The 20086-nt window shown below is 40.9% G+C and overlaps 1 protein-coding gene across 6 annotated transcripts in view; it reads left to right on the plus strand.

The window, feature by feature from the left end:
• MCF2L2 (MCF.2 cell line derived transforming sequence-like 2) overlaps positions 1 to 20086 on the plus strand; it is a 206709-nt gene that overhangs the window by 181756 nt on the left and 4867 nt on the right. For 5 of the 6 annotated variants that reach the window (XM_032483474.1, XM_032483460.1, XM_032483484.1 and 2 more), the window contains 3 exons: positions 532 to 747; positions 1924 to 2016; positions 2189 to 2267. In XM_032483474.1, coding sequence (XP_032339365.1) covers positions 532 to 747; positions 1924 to 2016; positions 2189 to 2267 — 388 coding nt within the window. Of the gene's footprint in view, positions 1 to 531; positions 748 to 1923; positions 2017 to 2188; positions 2268 to 20086 lie in introns of those variants that run through there. The other variant, XR_004321303.1, reaches the window with a different exon arrangement.

Consider the following 20086-nt stretch of genomic DNA (forward strand, 5'->3'; position numbering starts at 1 on the left):
ACGAAGATGATGTCATCCTAAGCTTTCTCCTTTCAGAACAAATCTCATGTTCCCAGGTTCTCACATACCTGAAGCAGATGTTAGGATACGGACAGAAGACATGGATTACCAACGATCCATAATGCAGCAAAAAGATTCTGTCTCCCCTGAACATAATTATATTAATTTCCTGCCCTTTTAACATAGTGTCTTGTATCAAAAACAAAGAAGAGGAAATAGAATTCGGCTAGCTAAAATTAGTTACAGTACAAAAATATCAGAGTACCAATATCTTTAGTTCAAGTATTTCTAACATGCTTTATGTTTATTACCTTCTACAGCTAGACTATTTCCTTATATAACTGAATGTTGCCAGGCTCAGTGAAACTCACAAAACTAGTTTTGATTTGTGACAGAGTAGCCTGAGTGGCATTTTTAAGACTGTAAACTTCAAAGAAGCATGCTTTGTCATTTAAAAACAGACCCCTAAGCGTTCTTTTCCTGTCAAGTAATTTAACAGCCTCTTTGTGTATGTGTCTGCATTTCCCAAAGGACGATATTGGAAAATTGGGGAAGCTGTTGATGCATGGCTCTTTCAACGTCTGGACCATTCAGAAGGATCGTTACAAGATGAAAGACTTAATTCGATTTAAGCCCAGCCAGAGGCAAATCTATTTGTTTGAAAGGGGCATAGTGTTCTGTAAGATACGAATGGAGCCCAGTGACCAGGGTCTATCTCCTCACTACAGCTTTAAGAAGTCTATCAAGGTAAAGGGGTCCTTCTGCACCCAGGAGTCAGCACAACCCTATGGAGACAAATGACCTTATTATACAGATAGGGAACTGAAGCTTAGAGAGGTGAGGTTAACTTGCCAAATGTCACACAACAGAGTGAGAATCCACGCTCAGGACTGTCTGACTCCAGAGTCGGGGCTTGTAATCAGTCGCCAGCCAGGGCCAGAGCTGGCACACAGGTGCCTTTGTGCTGGGTAGAGAAAAGGGTCCCTAGGGCAGCCTGTCTGGACAAAGTAATTAAAAAGCACCCTCTTTCCTCCAGGCAGAAGAGGGAAGGACTTGGTGATTAGAGCATGGGCTGAATTTCCTCTTTGACTTGCCCTTCTCAAGCACGCACCCTTTGCATACAAGTGTAGACAGCATCCTGACCCTGGGGGTCTAGGAACCCATGTCCACACCAAGCAGTATCACGGGCCTGTATAGGAAATATTTCATAGCTAGCTATCACACACACACACACACACACATTTGTGCTCTTCTGATTAAAAGTGTTAATTCATTCATAGTAATTTTGCTTATTTCTGTTTCTTAATGGATACTAATTCAGTTACTATTATGTAGAGATTTGTGAAATACTCAGATATTAAAGGAGTGGTGATCTTTTGCTTAAAGGTTGAAGGTTGCAGCTCTGTATGTGGAAAGATACAGTCTGTGTTGTCCTTTGAACAAGAGAAGACAGATAACATTGTACCAGATTGCTTTATGCTCCTTAAGGCCATTAACAGAGGATAGCGCAACACTTGGAAGGAAGATGGAAGAAGAGGGCTACCAAGGGTAGAAAGGGTTAGAGTGGCTGATGTGGAGGATTTTAAAATCAAAAGAGGATCATATTGTCGCGCTCTTTCTCTCTCTCTCTCTTTCTCTCTTTCTCTCTCTCTCTCGCCTTCTGAGATGGCTCGCACTCTGTCTGTGGAGTGTGTATCTACTTTTACTTTAAATTAACACCCCACACCTCTTGGCTTCTTTCCCGCTTGCCTTTTGAGATGGCCCACATTCTGCCTATGGGATATGTATCTCCTAAGCCCCTTTCCCTTCTGAGTGAGACGGACCCCAATCTGTCTGTAGAGTATGTATCTCTCTAAATAAACTTGCTTTCACTTAAAAAAAAAAGAGGATGATATAAAAATTTTTCTTCTTTCTTTACAATAGTTGATGACACTTTCAATTCGCCAACTTGGAAGGAGGAGCAACAGAAAGTTTGAAATCGCCCACCAAAATGGACTTGAGAAATACATCTTGCAGGTAAAATTCATGCCTTCCCCCATAGGTGTCTTCTACTCTTTCCCTGTCATGTTCCATGACTCGACAAGTGTTTCCTAACTCATTCCAAAAGGCGCTCAGAGAATGAAAGTCCTGTCCAATTAATATTCCAGGTGATCTGATACTCACAGTATTCTCTTATCTGTAATTGCAGGCAGCTTCAAAAGAAATCAGAGATTGTTGGTTTTCAGAAATAAGTAAATTATTGATGGAACAACAAAACAATATTAAAGGTAGGGTTACCCCTGCTAACTTTAGTCTGGAGAGTTATACTGATTCCAGCTTTGTAGTGGGAATATTGTTAAAGAAAATGATTTGCCTGGAAAATAACTGTGGGCACATGTTCATAGTACCTGGAAGCACCTGTGCTTGCTTTAGATTGTGTGGGGGTTTTTGTGGTTGTGTGTATGTTTGTCCCTTTTAGTTGTTTCCCCCTCCACACACCTAATTGCTAAGATCAACTTTCTCAATCTAAAATCCCAAAGCCACCCAAGAAAATAGGCTGTTAATAGAGATTTAAATGACTGATGTAACTTTTAGAAGCTGCACTACTTTTTTAAGCTTGAGGCACAATTAATATACCATAAAATTCACTCTTAAAGTGTACAGTTCTTTGGGTTTTAGTCTAGTTCACAAGGATGTGCAACCATCACCACTGTCTAATTCCAGAACATACTCATTACCCACCCCCACAAAACCCCTGTGCCCGTCAGCAATCATTCCCCATCTTCTCCCCTGACTCCAGCCCCTGCCAAACTGCTTTCTGTCTCTATGGATTTTCTTATTTTGGACATTTTGTATAAATGGAATCATATAAAATGTGAGACTTTCTGTCTAGTTGTCTTTCACTCAGCATGATTTTTTTTTCAGTGTTCATCTGTGTTGTAGCATGTATCAGTAGTTCATTCCTTTCCATGGCTGAATAATAGTGCATTGTATAGATATACCACATTCGTTTATCCATTCTTCAGCTGATACACAGTTGGGTTGTTTCCACTTTGGAGATATTGTGAATAATGCTGCTGTGGAAACTGGTGTACAAGTTTTTCTGTGAACCTGTGTTTCCAATTCTCTGGCATAAACGGTAGATAGATGGATAGATAGATAGATAGATAGGATTACTGAGCCATATGGTAACTTGATATTCTATATTAACTTTCTGAGGAATCTCCAAAGCCATAGCACCATTTCTTGTTTGCATCAGCAACAAGTTGTTAATAGTTCCATTTTCTTCTCTTCCTCACTGACGCTTGTTATTATCCTTTTTTTTAAATCATTATTATAGCTATCTTAGTGTTTGTGAAGTGGTAGCTCATTGTGGTTTTGATTTGCATTTCCAAAATGCTATTGATTTTGAACATCTTTTCATGTGTTTATTGGCCATTTGTATATTTTCTCTGAAGAGATGTCTAACTCCTTGCCCATTTTTAATTAGGTTATTTTTCTTTTTCTGGTTGAGTTATAAAAATTATTTATACATTCTAGATACTAGACTCTTATCAGATGTATGATTTGCAAATATTTTTCCCGTTCTGTGGGTTGTCTTTTTTCACTTTCTTGATGATATATCTTTTGAAGCATAAAAGTTTTTAATATTTATGATTTTATCTATTTTTTCTTTGTTGTTTGTGTTTTGGCATCATATCTAAGAAACCATTGCCTAATCCAAGCTCAAAAAATTTACACGTGTGCTTTCTTCTAAGAATTTAGTTTTAACCTTTACATTTAGGCCTTTGATACATTCTGAGTTAATTTTTGTACATGGTATGGATTAGAGGTAAATTCACTCTTTAACATGTGGCTATCCTGTTGTCCTTGAAACATTTGTTGTAAAGACTATTCTTTCCCCTACTGAATGGTCTTGGCACAAGTGACATAACAATGTTTGTTTTCTTCCAAAATTGGTATGTTGAAACTCTATGCACCCCTCCAATGTAATGGAATTAGGAAGTGAAACCTTTGGGAGCTAGTGAGGAGTAGATGAGGTCATGAGGGTGGAGCCCTCATTAATGGGATTAGTGCCCTTGTAAATGCCACACAGCTTGCTTCCTCTCTCTGCTCTCTGGTATGTGAGGACACAATGAGAAGTCAACAACCTGCAGCCCAGAGGAGGGCTCTTACCAGAACTCTACCTTGCTGGCACCCTCATCTCAGACTTCTAAACTCCAGAACTATGAGAAATAAGTTTCTGTTGTTTATAAGCTACCCAGTCTGTGATACTTTATCATAGCAGCCTAAACTGGCTAAGACAGTACCCTACCCTAATAAAAATCAATTGGCCATGATGTAGAATTCTCAGTTGAGAGTCTTTCTCTTCAAGCATTTTGAATATATCATCTGATTATTTTGTGGCCTCCATAGTTTCTAACAAGAAATCAAGTATGTATCTTATTTTAAGGATTTGTTGTATGTGACAAATTGCTTTTCTCTTGCTGCTTTCCAGATTTTCTCTTTGTTTTTTTGGTTTTTTTAATTAAAGGGTAATTGACCTACAACACTATGTTAGTTCCAGGTGCACAACATAGTGGTTTGATATTTCTATACATTACAAAATTATCACCATGATAATCCTAATAACCATCTGTCACCATACAAAGTTATTGCAAAGTATTGACTATATTTCCCATGCTGCACATCTCATCCCTATGACTAATTTATTTTGTAACTGGAAATTTGTACCTCTTAATATCCTTCACCTATCTTTCCTACCCCTGCCCACGTCTCCTCTGGCAATCACCTGTTTTTTCTCTGTATGTATAACTCTGTTTCTGTTTTGTTATGTTTGTTCATTTACTTATTTTTTAGATTCCACATATAAGTGATATTATACAGTATTTTTGTATCTGTCTGATTTATTTTACTTACCATAAAACCCTCTATGTCCACCCATGTTGTCATAAATGGCAAGATTTCATCCTTTTTATGGCTGAATAATATTCTGTTGTATATATAAACCACATCTTTATCCATTCATCTATCAATTGACACTTAGGTTCCTTCCATATCTTGGCTGTTGTAAATAATCCTGCAGTGAACATTGTGGTGCAGCCATCTTTTTGATTTAGTGTTTTTGTTTTCTTCAGATAAATACCCAAGTGTGGAATTGCTGAATTGTATGGTAGTTCTATTTTTAATTTTTTGAGGAAACTCCAGAATTCTTTTTTTCTTTTTTCTGGTCAGCTTGGTTGATTCCACTATTCTGTCTTGCAGTTTGCTGATCCACTCATCTGTATCATCTAATCTACTGGGGTTTTTTTTTTTAACACCTTTGTTGTGGTATGATTCCTGTACAGTAAACTACACGTGTTCATCTCATCTACTGTCTATTCCTTCTAGAGTATTTTTTATTTCTGTTATTGTATTCTTCAGCTCTGCTTGGTTTTTCTTTATATTTTCTAACTCCTTTTAAATTTCTCCCTGTATCTTTATGATCACTACCTTCAACTCTTTACTAACTAGATTGCTTATCTTCACTTTGCTTAGTTCTGGGGTTTTATCGTATTCCTTCATTTAGAGTATCTTCCTCTGTCCTCATTTTGCCTAATTCTCTGTTTTCATTTCTATGTATTCTAGGTAGGTCAATTTCATTTCCCAATGTTGGAGAAGTGGCCTTATGTAGGAGATGTTCTATGAGGCCCAACAGCACACTCCTCTTTGGTCACCAGAGTGATATGCTCTAGGGCTGCCTCCTGTATGGGCTGTGTGGACCCTTCTGTTGTGGTGGGGCTGACTACTGTAAGTGCATTTGCAGGCAGGGCTGGCCCTGATTCCAGTTGACTTCCAGGCTCTGCCTTGTGGAGGAGGCAGCCAGCTTGCTAGTAAGTGGAACTTTTAGGTCCTGATGCAGCTGGCTGCATGGCTCATAGGCGGGACTGGGTCCTGGTCCCTCTGGTAGGTAGGGCTAAGTCCCTGGGGGGCTCAGGGGGTCCTAGGGCAGCAGGCCTGCTGGTGGGTGGGGCTGTGTCCCAATACTAAGAATCTAGGGGGAGGATTCCAAAGTGGTACTTGCAATGAGCTCTCAAATATGGTTGCTGCCAGTATCTGTATCCCCAGAGGGAGTCCCAGTTGCCTCCTGCCTCTTTGGGAGGCTCTCCAAGATTAGCAAGTGGGTCTGACCCAGGCTTCTTTCAAATAACTGCTTCTGCCCTGGGTCTTGGAGCATGTGATATTTTGTGCATGCCCTTTAAGAGTGGAATCTCTGTTTCCTAGAGCCATCTGACTCTCCCCAAAGTAATCCCCACTGACCTTCAAAGCCAAATGTTCTAGGGGCTCATCTTCCTGGTGCAGGACCCCTAAGCTGGGGAGCCCAATATGAGACTTGTACCCCTTTCTCCTTGAGGAGAACGTCTGTAATGTGATTATCCTCCCATTTGTGGGTTGCCTACCCCAAGGGTACGGATTTTGACTATTCTGCTTCTCTGCCCCTCCTACCCTTCTCATTGTGGTTCCTTCTTTATATATTTAGATGTGGCAAATCTTTTCTGCTAATCTTCAGGTCATTCTAATCAATAATTGCTCTGTAAAATAGGTGTAATTATGGTGTACCTATGAAAGGAGGTGAAATCAGGGTTTTCCTACTCTGCCATCTTGGCTATGTCTCTTTGTATTTTGACAGTTTGATTATTTTATGTGTAGGTGTGGATCTCTTCGAGTTTTTATTTCTTGGAGTTTGTAGATCATCTTGGATGTGTAGATTAGTGTTTTTCATCAACTTTTGAAGTCTCTTCCATTATTTCTTTAAGTATTCCTTTAACCTCTTTGTTTCTCTCCTCTGGACTCCCGTCATGTGTATGTTGATATGCTTGGTGGTATCCCACAAGTCTCTAAGGCTCTGTTCTTTTTTTTTTTTTTTCCCATTCTTTTTCTTTCTATTCCTTAAGCTGGATAGTTTCAATTGACCCATATCTAAGTTCTCTGATTCTTTCTTCTGCCTGCTGAAATCTGATATTGAGCCACTCTAGTGAATTTTTCAGTTCAATTCTTACACTTTTCAACTCAAAATAACTATTTGGCCCTTTTAAAATATAATTTCTATTTATATTCTCTTTGATGAAAGTTTTTTTTTCATACTTTCCTTTAGTTCCTAATATATAGTTTCCTTTCATTCTAAACATTTTTTAAATAGATGATTTAAAGTCTTGGCCTAGGAAGTGCAATGTCTTGGCTTCCTCAGGGACAGTTTCTATTGACTGCTTGTGTGTGTGTGTGTGTGTGTGTGTGTGTGTGTGTGTGTGTGCACGCGCACCATACTTCTTATTTCTCTGCATGTCTTATTACTTTTTTTTGAAAACTGGACATTTAAAATAACATAATGTGGCAACTCCAGAAATCAGATTTTCCTCTATCTCCAGTATTTGTTGTTGTTACTGTTTGTTGTTTTGGTTTGCTTGTTTGTTTTAGTGACTTTTCTGAATTAATCCTATAAAATCTATGTTCATTGTCGTGTGAGGCCGCTGAAGTCTCTACTCAGTTCATGACTGGGCAGAGATTTCCTTAAACATCTGAAACCAATAAATATTCCAGTCTTTGTTAAGAGTCTCTGTATGGATATTGGGGTATACCTTCCATACTTATCCAGACAATGACAGTTCCACCTTAGCCTTCATTTCCTGTTTGTGCAAAGCCTCAAGATCAGTGGAGGTGAGAACATAAGGCCTTCTCTTATCTTTCCTGAGCATGCACACAGCTCTGGGCATGTGCACAATGGCCTCCTAGATTCTCAGGAATATTTTGGAGTTCAAAGCCACTATGGATATCTTATTCTCAAGTATTTCCTTTTAAACTTTTTGATTAGCTTATTCTTGGGCCAGCTGTTATCCAATGCCTCAGGCAGCCAAGAAGTTAAACAATTGTCTCTAGACATTTTCTACAATTGCTCCTGGGAAAAAGACTTTTCACATTGAGCAAGCTGTTTGTTAATGCTTAATAAAGACAGTCTTGCAAGTAGAGTATTCCAAGGAAACCCCAGATAAGTCAAATGATAGTTTTCTGGAAATGAGACTTTGAAGGATCTCCAACCCTGTTCTGCCCCCTCCTACAGCTGCCAATTTACTAATTTTCACCAGAATCTCAGGCTTTGGTTTCTAAGGCTACCGCCAAGAAGAAAAGGTAAGAAGGGAAACTAAACACCTCAAAGCTCACTGGTCATACTGAGATTCATCCAGTCTTCTTGAATTAATGTTCTCCTGATTGCTGTAAGCCACTGTTTAATTTCTGGTGTTTTGAAAATATTGTATCTGACTATTTTTGCCAGTTTTTTCCATTCTTTCATGGAGAGAATTTTTGGGTTTTTTTTTTTCCCTGCACCATTTTCACAGATGTCACTCAATGTATTTCTTTTAAAAATTAGAAATCATCTTTGAGTAGGCTCTGCCCTTTCACGTTTGTCTTTTCAATTGATATTAGATAGGAAAATTTACATTCTTAATCATCTGAGTTCTAATATTTCCTTCAGGTAGTGTTGCTGGTGTTAAGAAATGCTAGTCGCATGTGGAAAATCTATCTCCTATGATTTATACTAGCCATAGTTTATATTGTTTAGTAAGAAAAATTATATAAATATGAAAAGATAACTTTGTCTTCAGAGTCTTAGCAGGAATGCAACCATTTCACACTTTTTCTGTATCTTCTCTGATCACTAACTGATCAGGAGGATGTGAGGGTGGGTGTGCATCATAAGATGTGGAAAAAGTTAAACTAAGAGGCGTGATTGGAAAACCACTACATCAGCTTTTGGTTACAACCAAGTATCATAAGTTCTTAATTTAAACTCTAGGCCTCTGCCAGGAAATAGAAACAAGATCATATAATTGATTTTCAACTTCTGTAAAGGTAAGATGGGGAAAAACTGATTTAGTTTCGCTTTTGAACTATTAATAGTATGCTAAAATTATGTTACAGTAATTAACTATGAGTGCTCTGGGAGCATAGTACAGAAAGATATAACAACCCTAGTAGAAAAAGTTACTTGTCCCAAGAAACAAACGTTCTAATCACAAGATTGTTCTAGAAATCCTTACTCCCTAGACCAGAGTTTCATAAATGGTGGTTCAGGGACAACCTGTATTGGAATTACTTGAAGAGCTTATTACAAATGCAAATTTCTGGGTCCTACCCTAGAACTGTAGAATTAGGATAGCTACAGCTAATGCCTGGAAATATGCATTTTAGCTTATTAAAGTTTCTGGACTTAAACTACTATTTTAAAAATAGCCTTATTGAAAAAACACAGCTTTATTGAGTTATAATTGACATAATAAATTATATATATTTAAAGTTTACAATTTGTTGAGTTTTGACATATTTACACACCTGTGAAAGCATCACCACAATCAAGATAATGAACACTTCTTCACCCTCAAAATTTTCCTCATGTCCCTTTTTATTACCTATCTCTTGCCCCATCCTCACTCCCCACTACTCTCCAGATGATCACTGATTTTTCTGTCATAATAGATTAATTTGATTTTTTTTAGAATTCCATAAAGAAATCATATAGCATGTGCTTTTACTGGTCTGGTTTCTCTACCATAGCATCATTTTTTTCAGATTTAATCATTCATGTTGCTTTGTGCAGCAATAATACATTCCTTTTAGTTGCTGTGTGGCATTCCATTGTTTGGATATACCCTCAGTTTACTTATCCATTTACCTGTTAATATACATTTGGTTTGTTTCCACTTTTGAGGGGCTATTCTGAATAATGCTGCTATGAACATTTGAGTACAAACCTTTTTGTGGACATACGTTTTCATTTCTCTTGAGTAAATACCTAAAAGTGTAATGATTAGGCCATATAACAGGTGCATGCTTAACTTCTAATGAAATTAAAAGCTATTTCCAATGTGGTTATACCATCTTATACTCCCACAGCAGTGTATGAAAGCTCCACTTGCTCCGCATCCTCACCAACACGTGGTATTGTCAGTCTTTTTAACTTTAAGCTTTCTAATAGGTGCATAGTGGCATGTTACTGAGGTTTTAATTTGCTTTTCCCTAGTGACTAATGCTTGAGCATCTGTTTGTGTGCTTCTTTGCCATCCACATATCTTCTTTGGTGAAGGGTCTGTTCAAATCTTTTGTTTCTTGTTTCCTTATTATTTAGTTTTGAGAGTTTCTTTAATATATTTCAAATAAAAGTCCTTTATTAGACATATGCTTTGCAAATATTTTCTTTCAGTATGTGGCTTAGTTTTTCATTCTCCTAAGAGTATCTTCTGATGAGCAGAAGATTTTAATTTTTATGAAATCCAACTTTTTTAAAATTATGGATCATACTGTTGGTGTTATACCTAAGAAATATTTGTCAAAAGGTCACAAAGATTTTCTCCTATGTTTTCTCCTAGATGTTTTATAGTTTAAGTTTCACATTTAGGTCTCTGATCCATTCTGAGGGGTTTTTTTCATGGTATACGGTATGAAGTGTCGATCAGAGTTCAGTTTTGTGCACATTAATGGTTGTTGTACCACCATTTGTTGAAAAGACTCTTCTTCCTCCAGTTGACTATTTACATCAGTGCATCTATTCCTGGATGTTCTATTGTGTTCAATTGATCTGTTTCTCTGTCTTGACATCAGTACCTCACTATCTTGATTACTGTAGCTTTATAATGTTTTTAAATCAGATTGAGTCCTTCAACATTGTTCTTCCTTTTTAAAGTTATAAAATCCTTTACAGTTCTGTATGTATTTTAGAATCAGCTTGTCTATTTCTGTAAGAGAGCTTGCTGGGATTTCATTTGGAATTGTGTAAAATCTATACATTAATTTGGTGAGAACTGACACCTTAACAATATTGAGCTTAGTCTACCGTCTAGATTTTAACTAGATCACCTTGCCCTTCCCTGCGCCACAGAAAAACACTTTATGAGGTCATAGTATTTATTCAGTTAATAATTCAGAAACACATTTCTCAAGAGTTCCTCAAGTCCTAGCACTATGCGTGCTAGGTTTTGACAGGAATGTAAAATACAGATAAGCAGAACCAGACCCTAGCATATAATTTAGATTAAAAAACTAAAACCATATTGAACTGGAAGACAGGCCCAGGGTGTGGTCCCAGCTTCTGCCTTCTACAGACAGGCAAGCAGAAGGTAAATTTTACACAACTTTTCAGCAGCAGAGCCAAGTCCCCTGAGCCTGTCTCACAAGCAGTGTCTGATGAAATGTCATGGTGAGTGATGCCAACAGCAAGGCTCTCAGAATTCAGAGGGGCCTCAGAGCCCCATGGGTGAGTAAGCAGGAGTGGGGCCCTTGGCTGATGAGACTCCAGGGCAGAACGCAGACTCGGGGGCATCAGGCAACAGGGGAGAGAGGTTTCAAAGGTTGCCAAACCAGGACCACCAGGACCTTATGCCTGTCGAGCACTTTACACAGCTCTGACACACACGGCATTGTTACCCCAGTTCTTCCTACACTGCCCCACACCACCTTTAACCTGGGGCTGCTGGGCATGAAAACTCCATGCACACTGGCAAGGCACATGGGACCCCGGTGACAGGGGCCTCTCAGGTGGCAGGAACGGCACCGGTGCCACTGAGGGGTGTGGAGACAGGGCCTCTGGAGACAGCCAGGCAGAAGGGCCCTTGTGCCCAGAGGGACTTACAGAGTCAGAGGGTCTTGGCAGAAAAGAGGAGTGTAACCCCATGTGTAGGACACAGCAGTGCAAGTCAAGGAGGGTGGCAGGTACTGCGGTTGGGGACAGTCTTCACTTGTGGCCTGACCACCTGTGACCAGGAGGTCTAGAGAGACTGGGGGATGATCAGGCTCCTGGGGAGGGACTCTAGGGGCAGGCAGCTCTGCAGGGGCTGCACGGTGTGTGGACACAAGGCACAGCCCTGGTCCTGGCAGAGACCAGAGCACGAGGTGGGAAATCCAGGCTGCAGGCTCATCCCAGCAACTGGGCAACTTGTGCCTGTCACATGGGTAACAAAAGTGGACCTAGGAGCTCTTGAAAATCACCATGCTGCCTCCAAGCGAGCATGTTCAGTTGTGACTTGGAGCCTGGCTTCAGAGCTTCATGGGTAGAGTGGAAGGAAATGAGATTGAGAGAGAAGGAGGTAAGCCTCAAATATCAGGCTGAGACATTTGATCTTAATGCTGCTGTAGGCAATGGGGCCACTGGGGGCTGAGACCTGGGGCTGTTCTCACAGCTGGGACAACACCTGAACAAAGGATGTGATTCTTATCACTGTTTGAGAGATTCATGATCCTTCTCTCACCAAGTCATGTAATTGGGCTCTGGTGGGAAAAATGAGCACTTCATGGGCACATTGTTTATTCCTTAATTCAGTGCTCATGGAGCTAACTATGGAAACTTGGATGGACTAAGAATCAAGGCGCACAGGAGATGCAGCAGGATGGGAAAGAAGTGGGGGAGGATGCCAGGGCCAAGTGAGCTGGGACTGCAGAAACATTTTCCAAATTGCTGGGGAAGTAAGACCAAGATCTACACACTATCATGTATTTTTGTAGTGTTCTGTGTTTGTATGTGTGTATAAAATCAGCGTGTGCAATCTATTCCAATTGGCTTATGTTTCAGAATGCTGATCTTTTTTTTTAAATTTCAGCCCAAGGGAGTCTACAGTTTGAAAAGCAAGCACTAGGTGTATACTGATTTTTTCTTAAAAAGGTGTCAAATGTTACAGATAGTTCCTGTTAATTCTACATGATCACTTTCATTGATTTTCTTCAACATTTAGCTTATTACAAGGGATTTCCAATTAAATTTTCATTTAATTTAAATTAATTTTTCTAATTAAAAAATATTAGCTCCCCGCCCCCACTGCCAGCCTAGGGTATCTTTCCTAATACTTAGTTGCTCTGTTGCAGTTGAGTCATGCCTGCCATCTTGAAACCTCCCAGACTTGCCCTTGCTTCTGACTGTTTTCTGGAACTTTCCTATGAGAACCTCCAGTTCTACTCTTGTTTTCACCAGACTTTCCTGCCTCCTACTTTGCTGAGTAGGCAAAGTTACCCTCTGATGTTAACTCGTTCAGCTTCCCTTACTCCACTAGGAACACTCCTGATCATCATTCTCTCTCCGTTCCTCCTTGTCTGGAGGAAGATGCACTCACACATCTTTCAGGGTCAAGTCCTCATTTGTGCTCCTTACCCCACCTGCTCCTGCTCACTTAGGAACTCTCCATCTGTAATTCCTCTCCCTGTCCAAGGCACTCAGGACGTACCCAAAAAGTGCTTGTTGAATACACCTGGAGACTGTGATCCAGTTCTGGTAGAGCCTGCTTAGTTTTTTAGGCTCATTTGGCCTGTTCCTAATAGAGGCACCCCGGGCCCTAAAACAAATCTGGTAGTGATGGGAAGGGGTGAAGGCTCTGGTAGAAGCTGAGTCTCCCCTCCTTCTCTCTCATCCACGCTCTTAAGGAGGACCCTATCACAGTATTTAACTTGCTATATTATAATTTTACAATGTGCTTTAGTTTTTCTCCCAGCTAGATCTGGAATTTCCTCTACAGCATAGAGGTTGTCTTATTGGTTTTACCTCCCTGCAGGCCTCATATCATACAAAGGCCTGGCACTTGGTACTCGGTAAATGTTTAGTGAATAAACAAATAAAAGAACTCATTGCCTGATCCCATCAGACTAGCAAACCACTCTGCAAGCGGAGCTAGGAGGTGAGGTTTAGCTCAGGGCGCATCTTATTCATCTCAGACCTCCAGTGCCTAGTAAGTGCCTATTTGTGGAGCTCATCTAACCCAAAGGAGTTACTATAATAGCTGGCACTTCAGGACGGAGAAGAGGGCAGGAGGGAGCTATTGTGAGCCAATGAAATAGCTTTGGAGACAATGAAGGGGATTCCATCTCCTCACCTCTCTCACTTTAAGATTCGCAGCCAGTTAGGTGCTAAGATAACCCAGCAGGTGGTAGCCCTTGAATGTTCTTTTGCTGAATGTCATCCAGAGACCTGGGGCACGTCTTAGACCACAGGTGGAGGAGGAGGATGAAGCAGGCCCACGAGGCTTTAGCTGGGGATAATCTGGTGTGAGCCAGCGCCATTCCAACTAGTATAGGGAGGAAGGCACATATGTGCCCTCCTTTCCAGTGGTTCAACGTTCATGTGTATTTCTCTAAAGCAAAGACAATGAAGTGGAATTTGTACCCTGGACTGAAAATATGAAAAGAGCTACCAGGAGCAAAGACCCAGTCCCCAGCCATGTAGGACTCAAGGTAGGATCCAATGGGAGAGTGGGGTATGAAAGCAGGGGGGTGATACCAGCTCTGCTAAGAAGCTGAGGAAGACATTGCCCGAGTCTCAGCCCTTCCTTAATTATGTGAGTGAGAAGAAAGGTATAAAATTGATTTCCTGCTATTTATTTGGGTGGATCCAACTAGACCAGAATGAAAATGAAGGGCAAATGTTTCACACTGAGAACTTTGTCCTCTTAAGGAAATGGTTGTAGGGATCAGAGCATTGCCAGAATGTCTCCGTTTTGGAATAAAGGCACTGGATGGTGGCACTATGTTTCTTGATCTATCCAGGAGTTAGGGATTTCACCTCCTCCCAAAGCTCTCCTTGGAAAGATTAGTAGCACGTGATCAGGGGCTTCTCCATAAGACTCAGCACTAACTTCCTTGTGTGTCCATTTTCTGGAAGGCAGAATTAGGCATGGGATCAAAAAGGTAACAAATTTTTATATTTTGTATTTTAATGACATGATAGATTATTTGTTTATGGGGCTTGAATGTGCTCTTTCTGTTGTCATCTTTTCTTTCCTTGACTATTTAAACTAAAGATAATCGTTTCCAAAGACCTACTTTATGCTTTTATCACTCACTGCCCATAATTGAAGTCTCTGGAACTTAGCATTTGAGATTTTTGGTTTTAGATTATCATGTGATTGGTTTGGTGGAACATAAAATATGTCTTCAGGCATATACTTTATTTGGAAAGGGCCTCTGAAAAGAGTTTTACTTCAAAATACACTTATTTAGCACATATAGAGCACAAAAAGTCATTAAGGAAACATACACAGACAGACCCCTACTCCAGCGCAAGGCTAACTGGTGTGTGTTTCTCCTTCGGACTTCTAGAGCCTTGGATGCTAATGAGCATGAAATGGCTAATTAACAGCAAGACAGCCATGTAATTAAGAAATTGAATTTTCAGTATTAGTCAGCAACTACTAATGACAATGCTATTTAATAAGGCAGTTATTTTCAGTTAGGGTGTAAATGTGTGTTATAAAATTTTGTATTTGAAAAATGAAATATGACCCATTTTCTTCTTAGTACAGACCAGGAAAAGTAAGGCTTGAGAAAAATTGTGGCTGGTGAGAGTTCATAGAATATAGTCCTTAAATTTTCTTTGCATGATAAAGCTTATCCTTCTATGTAACAGAATCTCTGGGAGGTAAGAAATTTTTTTGTTTTGTTTTCCTGTGGAGATTTTGTGTTGGCTTGTTAAAAAAGAAAAGATAAAACCAGATTTTCCAACTTCTAAATAACTGGCTTTATCCCTCAGTACTGTCCCTTGATCAAGTCATAGCTCAGCTTCTCCCTTAACAGATGACTTGCAAACTATAGTACATCCATACAGTGGGCTATTATTCAGCAACAAAAAGAAATAAGCTATCAAACCATGAAAAGATATGGAGGAAATTTAAATGCATATTGCTAAGTGAAAGAAGCCAGTCTGAAAAGGCTACACACTGTATGATTCCAACTATATGACACTCTGGAAAAGAGAAAACTAGAGAGACAGTAAAAAGATCAGTAGTTACTAGGGGTTCAGGGTAGGAGGTGGGAAATGCATGGGTGGAGCACAGGAGATTTTTAGGTGGTGAAATTGTTCTGTACAATATTATACTGGTAGATACATGACATCACGCATCTATCAAAACCCATAGAACTGTACAATACAAAGAGTGAACCCTCATGTAAGCTATGGACTTTAGTTAATAATAGCATATCCATATTTGTTTATCAATTGTTACAAATGTACCATAATGTTAATAAGAGAAACTGTGGGGGGAGAGTGATGAAGGGTCTTATGGAAACTCTCTGCACTTTCTGCTCAGTTTTTCTGTAAACATAAAACTGCTCTAAAAATAAAATCTATTAACTTTTTTAATTTCAAAAAACCCACACACAGTAGTTGAGGCTGTTGAGACCTTTTTGTTAGTCAGGTGCACCTGCCTTTCAGTTATAATCTTCTGAATTACCCTCAACTGGCCAGAGCCATCCGGCCTGGCAATGCCTGAAAGGTTATGGCCTCCCTCAAGGGCAGCTTACAGCCAGCCAACGGCTGACTGATTTAGGGTACAGAAACCAGCCCTTCTGCCTCAAGATGAGATACTTGTGGTGCCATCAAGACTCCAGCATTTCTCAGGGGACCAGGTTGATGCTAGACTTTGGCTGAACCCTCGTCTGGGCCTGGCTTCTTCCTTGCTCCATCTTCTGCCCTCATTGCCTTACACATTTCAACTGAAAGCCTTTCTCCTTAACTCACTTGCACAAATCAGCTTCTGGGAAACCAGACCTAAGACAGTTAGTACCAGCAGAGGTCCTAGAAAGGATGGGATTCTGGTGTTGGGTCACTTGCTGGCCAAATGGCAACAAGGACACCATTGCTGGTAGTAGGTGGAAGGTTGGGACTCCTGGTCCCTGGCCTGTGTGGTCATTCAGTTGCTAAGACCTTCCTTGGTGGTGACCTGGGATCAGATATAGGCAGACAGGGATGTACCAGCTGGTGCAATGTCTCTAGCATTTGAGAGGTTTAGGGAAGATACTAACTATCAGGAACGTGGAACTGGGAAGGTATTCCCAAGCACCACTGATGCATTGAAGAAAGCGACAGGCTGGGATTAATCGCCAATTTAAAGCACACTGTGAGAATCAGAGGGCATTCTTTCCAATATTCATCCCCTTATCTCCTACAGCAGAAGGCATTACTTGAGAGAAGAATGAATTATCAGCCTACGCAAGTCTGCTGCCTGATTATTCTGGGATCCTAGTGCCAGTAGATAAGCAGGCGAGTCAGGCCCTGATAGGGAAGATGTGGGACCCTAAAATTGGAGGATAGGTACATGCCCTTTTCCCCTAGGCTGGCAGAAGTGGCCCACTTCCCCTTGTTGGAAGATAAGCCCTTCTCTTCCACCCAAGGATGGACGCCTCAGTAAGACACATAAGACCTCCTCGGGATATAACCCCACCTCTCCTCCCAACCCCTTCTAGAACAATAGCTAGTATCAAATTACAACACAGTCTGACTGGGAAAGAGGCTCATAGATCTATGGACATGAAACCAAAATGTAAGAATCTTTGTATCATGCTTTAAGGCTCCCCAGAGAACATCCATTGTAGAGAAGTTACCAAAAAACCAAGCCAACTGGATGACTTGGCCAGGAGATGTCAGACAAATTCCTCCTTGGCATCCCAGTACCTGCACAATGGGCTCGTAAATGGAGCAGCCTTGGCAGCAGATTGGGAGGCTGTGCATGGGCCTAGCAGCATGGGCTCCCTGTCATCAAGACCGATCTAGCTACTGCCACTGCTGACTGTCCAACCTGCCAGCACAGAGATCCAGGCTGAGCCCTTGGTTGGATACTATCCCTTAAGAACAGTTGATTTCATCAGCCCCTCCAGGCTGGAAAGTACAGTGACTCACCCTGAGTGACACTGATACATATACCTTTCCTGCCTTGAGTGCCTCAGTCAGCAGTGCTGTTCGAGGACTCACATAGTGTCTGATCAACCACAGAATGTTGCTTTGATTGAGGGACTCACTCTACGGCAAAAGAGGAATGGCCGCGGGTATATGACCAACCCACTGGTCCTACCTCATATTCAGTTGCTGCCAGCCTGAAAGAGCCATGGAACAGCCTCTTGAAGGCAAGGGTGAGCAGCAGTTTGGACAGGAGACTGTGGGGTCAGGGTGCTAACTTAGGATGCAGTATGCACCTTAAAACAATGGCCACTTCCAGGCACTATGCCATCAGTAAGCAGAATATATGAATCTGGTAGCCAAGAGGTCAAATGAATTGTGACCTTATCCATTATCACACTCCTAGTGACCCACATGGGGAATTTGTCCTCCCCATCCCTGCAACTTCAGCCTCAGTGGGTCTAGAGGTCTTGGTTCCCAAGGGGGACATTTCTACCAGTGGACATGGTAGGAGTCCTACTTAAATCTATGTCTGTGCCTGCTGCTGCAGTCATCCTTAGGTTGTTCATTTAAGTCATCATCCCCCTCGTGCTCATTCTACATCCTTTCCCCCATCATCTGGCACTTCTGCTGGTGGCATGCGTAGTGGGTGTCCCAGACTCTTGTCTGGCTACTGTTCTTTTACTTGCTCACTTACAGTTACAGCCGGGCAGGGGAGTACTGGGAGATGTCCCAGTGGATCACAGGAGCATCAGATGTGTTCCTCTCTGCCTCTGTTAGGTAGCAGCCAGACCGCCTCATGATGATCAGCATCAATGAGTTCTCAAGTGTGGCAAATGTTTTCTTTACCATGGCGGGGGTTTATATTTTAATCTTATTGAAAAATTCTTAATAAATCTCTGATGAAATGGGCAAGGCTTTGGCTAAGCCCAACTAGATACATCAGAGGGCAGCTGGTCGCTGAGCTAGGTGATGGTTTCCCAGTTGTAAAATTTCTTTGACCCCAGCTCCTCTCAGCCCTGAAAGTCTAAGGCAGTAAGCTCAGACTGCTCTAGAAATTGGCAGGGACTTTGACAATAGAAAAAAAATGCTCTGTGAGAATATGTGGAATCTGAAAGCACATTGAATTTTCTTCCTCTTGACCAAAGACAGGTATGCCAAGGAAATGGACACTTCAGATATAGACCAGCCTAGATGTCCTAGTTTATACTCTGGGCCACCAAGTACAAGATCCTAATCTAGCCTAGTACCCATGGAAGCATCTCCAGATTTGCCTGTTGTGAACTTTGGACAGCTCCTGGGATGAATCAGGTAGAATGTGACCCTACTGGTAAACTCCTAGAAGACAGAGAAAGAGCTCAGTTAGCAACATAGCACACAGCTAAGGGCCCAAGCACCGAGAGATTATAGACACTCCAGTTCCATGGAGGTAATACTGTATTAAAGTCTGACTGTGAGAATTAAATGAGATGAAGTTCTTAAGCTAGTGCCTATGCTGCTGTTAGCATATTAAATAGCAACTCATTACACACCTTTATTTCTCCAGGGAAGGGAAGGAAAGCCCAGGGCTTAGGCATTACTTTAAGGCAGCTGTCCATTCCCCATTTACCAAGTGAAAATGATGTACTTTAGTTTATATGATAGAGACAGTTCTTTAAAAGTTTTGCGTAATTGTAAGGAATAGAGGAAAATCTAGTTTGAAAGAAAATAGAAATAGTTTACCCTCTTTGAAATCTGTGGGGTAAGAGCTGCCTCTGAACGAGCAGGACCTACTGTTGTCCCTGTGTGCCACCTAGTGGACAGCAAGGGAAAGGCCATGATTTTATCTTCAAAGTCTTATTTATCAGAAACGTATTCTGAAGAGGGATAGTTTGTTTGTTGTTTGTTTGTTTTTGAAGAGGACAGTTTAAATTCACTAATGGGTTCACTTGTTAATATACTTCATTCATTTTTTAAGCAAAATAAAAGATCAGGATTTTAAACACCAGGTGCTAAAACTAAATTCCCTAAATATTTTAGGATTTATGTGGTATGTGCTATAGATCATCCTCTGAGGGAAGAAGAATATACCAGTCTTTATCAGCATGGATTGTCATGGCCCACTTTTTCCTATTCTTCCTGTCCTTTTCCACCAACACTCTTTGTGCTTATTCTGGTACATGGACTGGGAGTGCCCCAGAGACTCAGGGTATATCTTCCCAATACACTGCTCAACCTGGGTTGGTTGCCAGGATCATGCTGCTCACTTTCCAAGGATGCAACTATCACTTGAAATTTTATAACCAAACTGAATACTTGTCAAAGGCTTATGTGTTTGGTTTGTCTGGGGTGTGTGTGTGTGCATATGTGTGTGTGTGTGTGTGTGTGTGCATGTGCTCGCTCACTCTGCTTCATTTTAAAGCCACTTTTTACTTTTATGTTTCTTCCCCC

This window comes from Camelus ferus, chromosome 1, assembly GCF_009834535.1.
Source record: "Camelus ferus isolate YT-003-E chromosome 1, BCGSAC_Cfer_1.0, whole genome shotgun sequence".
NCBI classification, from domain to species: domain Eukaryota; kingdom Metazoa; phylum Chordata; class Mammalia; order Artiodactyla; family Camelidae; genus Camelus; species Camelus ferus.